Source organism: Homarus americanus, unplaced genomic scaffold (genome assembly GCF_018991925.1).
Source record: "Homarus americanus isolate GMGI-L3 unplaced genomic scaffold, GMGI_Hamer_2.0 scaffold21353, whole genome shotgun sequence".
NCBI classification, from domain to species: Eukaryota; Metazoa; Arthropoda; class Malacostraca; order Decapoda; family Nephropidae; genus Homarus; species Homarus americanus.
In genome coordinates this window covers 381,545-385,652 of record NW_024754247.1, presented here as the reverse complement: position 1 = coordinate 385,652, position 4,108 = coordinate 381,545, and the positions used below count along the sequence as shown (strand labels likewise).

At 46.1% G+C, this 4,108-nt stretch overlaps 1 protein-coding gene across 1 annotated transcript; it reads left to right on the top strand.

The window, feature by feature from the left end:
* The first annotated feature begins 346 nt into the window (after positions 1 to 346).
* Positions 347 to 1,163, top strand: LOC121855720 (protein odd-skipped-related 2-like). Its single transcript, XM_042350810.1, has one exon. The coding sequence runs from the start codon at positions 347 to 349 to the stop codon at positions 1,091 to 1,093; it is 747 nt and encodes a 248-aa protein (XP_042206744.1). The 3' UTR covers positions 1,094 to 1,163.
* The last annotated feature ends 2,945 nt before the right edge of the window (positions 1,164 to 4,108 follow it).

The following is a 4,108-nucleotide window of genomic DNA, read 5'->3' as shown; positions in this document are numbered from 1 at the left end:
AGCAAACTCAACATTTGTTACTGTCAGATAATGAAGTATTAAGGCTGTAAGATGAAGAGGTATGTGGGTGATATTTTGACTTGGGAAATATAATAATGTTTTTGATGGTTAAATCAGTAGACTCGGTGAGCACTACTACCGCCCCCGTCACGACGTTGGCCCCGCCCTCACCCTCCTCCTAAGCCAATCACCAAGCGCGTTACATTGGCAACTGCGGGACTATCTGTCTTCCAGCCAATCATCTCTCGTATTTTAGGACACTGGGAGGAATGTCGCCGCAGGGAATGTCGCCGACATATAAAACGTGCGACCTTCGGAAGTCACTACAACTGACTACCTGAGCAGCATGGAGAGCTCACCTGTGCTAGTCCCCCAGCCCGACCCTCAGGCCCAGGGCTACACTCCGCTCTATCTCCCTCCACCTTTACCTCTGTTCCAGTCACTACCGTTCCTTCCGTCAGTGAGCGGTGGCAGTGTTAAGCAGCCGATGCCCCCTCTAGGGGTGGACCCCAGGGTGATGGGGATGCTGCACAATTACCATTCTCTGGGTCAGCTGCCGTGGGCGGCTCTGGGTGCTGGCGACCTGGCCCTCAACCGTCTCCTGTTGACTCCTGGAGGCCGCCTCAGCCGACCTAAGAAGCGCTACATCTGCAAGTATTGTCAACGGGAGTTTACCAAGAGCTACAACCTGCTGATCCACGAGAGAACACACACGGACGAGCGGCCCTTCCCCTGCAACATCTGCGGCAAGGCCTTCAGGAGACAAGACCACCTCCGCGACCACAAGTACATCCACAGCAAGGAGAAGCCCTTCAAGTGTGAGGTGTGTGGCAAGGGGTTCTGTCAGGCGCGCACCCTGGCCGTCCACAAGGCCCAGCACGCCCACGACTCCACCCCGCCCATCCTCAGGCATTCCCCAGCCAAACAAGTTGTTCTCTCGCTCCCTTCTCCTGACGCAGAAGTAAGTTTAGACGTCCTCCACTGCGGCGACGACGACATGATGCAGACGATGACTGAAGAAGCAGAGATCCCCGTCGTCTCCTCACCGCCGAAGAGACTCGGCTTCTCTATCGCCGACATCATGAGGAGATAGCTGGGACGCCTCCTGCCTCCTCTGTTCCCCGTGACCCTCAGTGCCATCCTCCACACGGTGCCTAGAGTGCCACTAACTGTATATATCTTAACTGTATATATTGTAAAGAAATTCTATACTTTTATTAATGTTTTTAGAATGTGAAATAAAAACTTTGAATTTATATATACAATTGTTTTTAAACCCGGCGAGTAAATTTCCTTCTATCATTATTCACCATACATTTATGTTTATTAGTAATCACCGGAATCTGTATAGTTAATGAGCTTCGGTAAAAATTTACAACCTGTTGGAGTTATCCTCACAAAACAGGTCAGTATTTTTCCCCGGTGAACACAAATATCAATAAACTTAACATCACTTTACAACATAATTAAGATGACGTATATGGCTAACGATAATGAAACTGTTCTCGAAACTATTCAAGCATAGGGTCAGGTCAGGTCAGGTTACGTTAGCCAAAATAAAATACTAACTGACACCATCAACACCATGAACTGTATCTACACCCACAAACGATTTATTTTACACTAAGATGGACAAAAATAAGTGCCTAAGAGGGGCGGGTGACCTATACTAGTGTACGGTGTAAGGTTTACGAGTCAGCCCAGAGAGTGTCACGTCATTAACCCCCCATTGGTCTGGACATTTATAAGCCAGTATATAGGATTTTGACGACCCGTACTACGACACACACACACACACACACAGTACTCACAAGGTCACTTTAGTTGTTATTGTTGTCGTGGATGTAATAATGACTTGAACCTACATTACATTTATCCAGAGACAAACTTATTGAATATTAAACGAATAACAAAATGTCTTAAACGAACACTATGTATGGCGTTAAATATATAATTTTTTGTATTGTGTAAATGTTTTGGCCATCAGTAAATGTTTCATGGCTCTTGTCAGTTCATTAATTAAACGAAAATATATTAATTTACACTGACCAGCAGACCACATTTGTTTATACTTGTCTGGGGTGAGTGGCGGAGCTGTGACCTTTGAGCAACTCATCTCGCCGGTGTTATTAAAATGAACACATAATTACAACCTACACAACAAATTATATATACGTTATAAGGAAAACGATAAATAATACAATTAGATACAAAATATTTACAACTAACCTAACCTAACCATTTTCTATTTCTCCGTTTTTAAATCAGGCGAAGATAAATTTATCCTGTAATGACTCATACACCTGTTTAATAATATAATCTTACCTGTAATAATAATGACTCATACACCTGTTTAATAATATAATCTTACCTATAAGAATAATGAGCCATACACCTGTTTAATAATATAATCTTACCTGTAATAATAATGACTCATACACCTGTGTCTATAGAGTTAGTCAGGGTGTTACATCTGTGCCAACCCGGGAGGGAGGCTGGTGGGAGAACCTTGGCCTCTCACGGGTAGTGCCTCAACAAGCCCGTGCTGGCAGAAAGGCGGGCGAAGGTGGACCTCCAGGCTAGAGTTCAGCTCTCCATTGTTGTTTTGTTTTTATAGTATAATAGAGTTGCAGAAACACACACACACACACACACACACACACACAAAATCTATGTGTATTTACCAGCGAAAGCAATTATCATAAAAAATATACACATAACCTCCTGAATTATAGGTAAAACATCAATAAAAACTCCAAGTGTGTTCTATACCATTACAGGAGAGGTTCACAAGACACTAATCCCTCTATTCTCACCCGTTGTAACTCCTTTTAAGATCCATCACAAAACATTGTTATTCCCTTTGACCCCCTGGCGCCTCACGACCTGACCTGACCTCACCCGCCGGTCACGAGACACCAGCCGTCCACACCACTGTGCTAGTTCAGGCTCTCCATGACAACCAACTTGGGATGGTGTACGGTTTTAATGGGGTAGTGAGGCACGGGTGTTTTATGGGGCAAGAACCCAGAACTTGTTTTATGGCAGGTGTTTTATGGGGCAAAGGGGCAGGGCACAGGTGTTTTAAGAGACAGGGCACCTGCAGGTGTTTTATGGAAGAGAACAGGGCACAGGTGTTTATGGACAAAGAACAGGGCACAGGTGTTTTATGGGGCAAGAGAACACAGGGGCACAGGTGTTTTATGCCAGAACTGAAGAAGACAAGACACAGGTGTTTTATAGAACCAAAGACAGGGCACGGGTGTTTTATGGGAACCAAGAACAACAGAACGGAGCACAGGTGTTTTATGGGAGCCCAGACTGGGTGTTTATGGATAAGGGGCACAGGTGTTTATGGGGAGAACAGGGCACAGGTGTTTTATGGGGCAGAGAGACAGGGCACAGGAGGGGTTGTTTTATGGGGCAAGAGAACAGGGCACAGGTGTTTTATGGGGCAAGAGAACAGAGGCACAGGTGTTTTATGGGGAGCAAAGAACAGGGAGCAGGGAGCAAGAAAGACAGGGTGTTTTTAACGAGGCAAGAGAGACAGGGCACAGGTGTTTTATGGGACAAGAGAAAGGGGTATGGGCCTTTTATGGGGAAAGAACAGAGGCACAGGTGTTTTATGGGGCAAGAGAACAGGGCACTGGTGTTTTAACAGGCAAGAGAACCAGAGGCACAGGTGTTTTATGGGAGCAAGAGGAACAGGGCACAGGTGTCTTATGGGGCAACAGAACAGGGCTGCTTGGGTGTTTTATGGGGCAAGAAGGGGCTGGGTGTTTGTGAACAGGGCACAGGTGTTTTATGTGGCAAGAGAACAGGGCACAGGGTGTTTTATGGGGCAAGAGAACAGGGCACGGGTGTTCTATGGGGCAAGAGAACGGGGCACGGGTGTTTTATGGTGCAAGAGAACGGGGCACGGGTGTTTTAATGAGGCAAGAGAACGGGGCACGTAATTTAATGGAGCAATAGAACGAGGTATGGGTCTTTTATGGGGCAAAAAAACGGGGCACGGAGACCTAACGGGGTAATAGACGGGGCACGGCGGAGATCTTAAGAAGCAGGAGGACGTGTGTGCTTAATAAACAACTCCTTAATACAAACAGGG

What these genes read in the sequence shown, in the direction of transcription:
- LOC121855720 (XM_042350810.1), top strand. Translation starts at nt 347, where the DNA reads ATGGAGAGCTCACCTGTGCTAGTCCCCCAGCCCGACCCTCAGGCCCAG.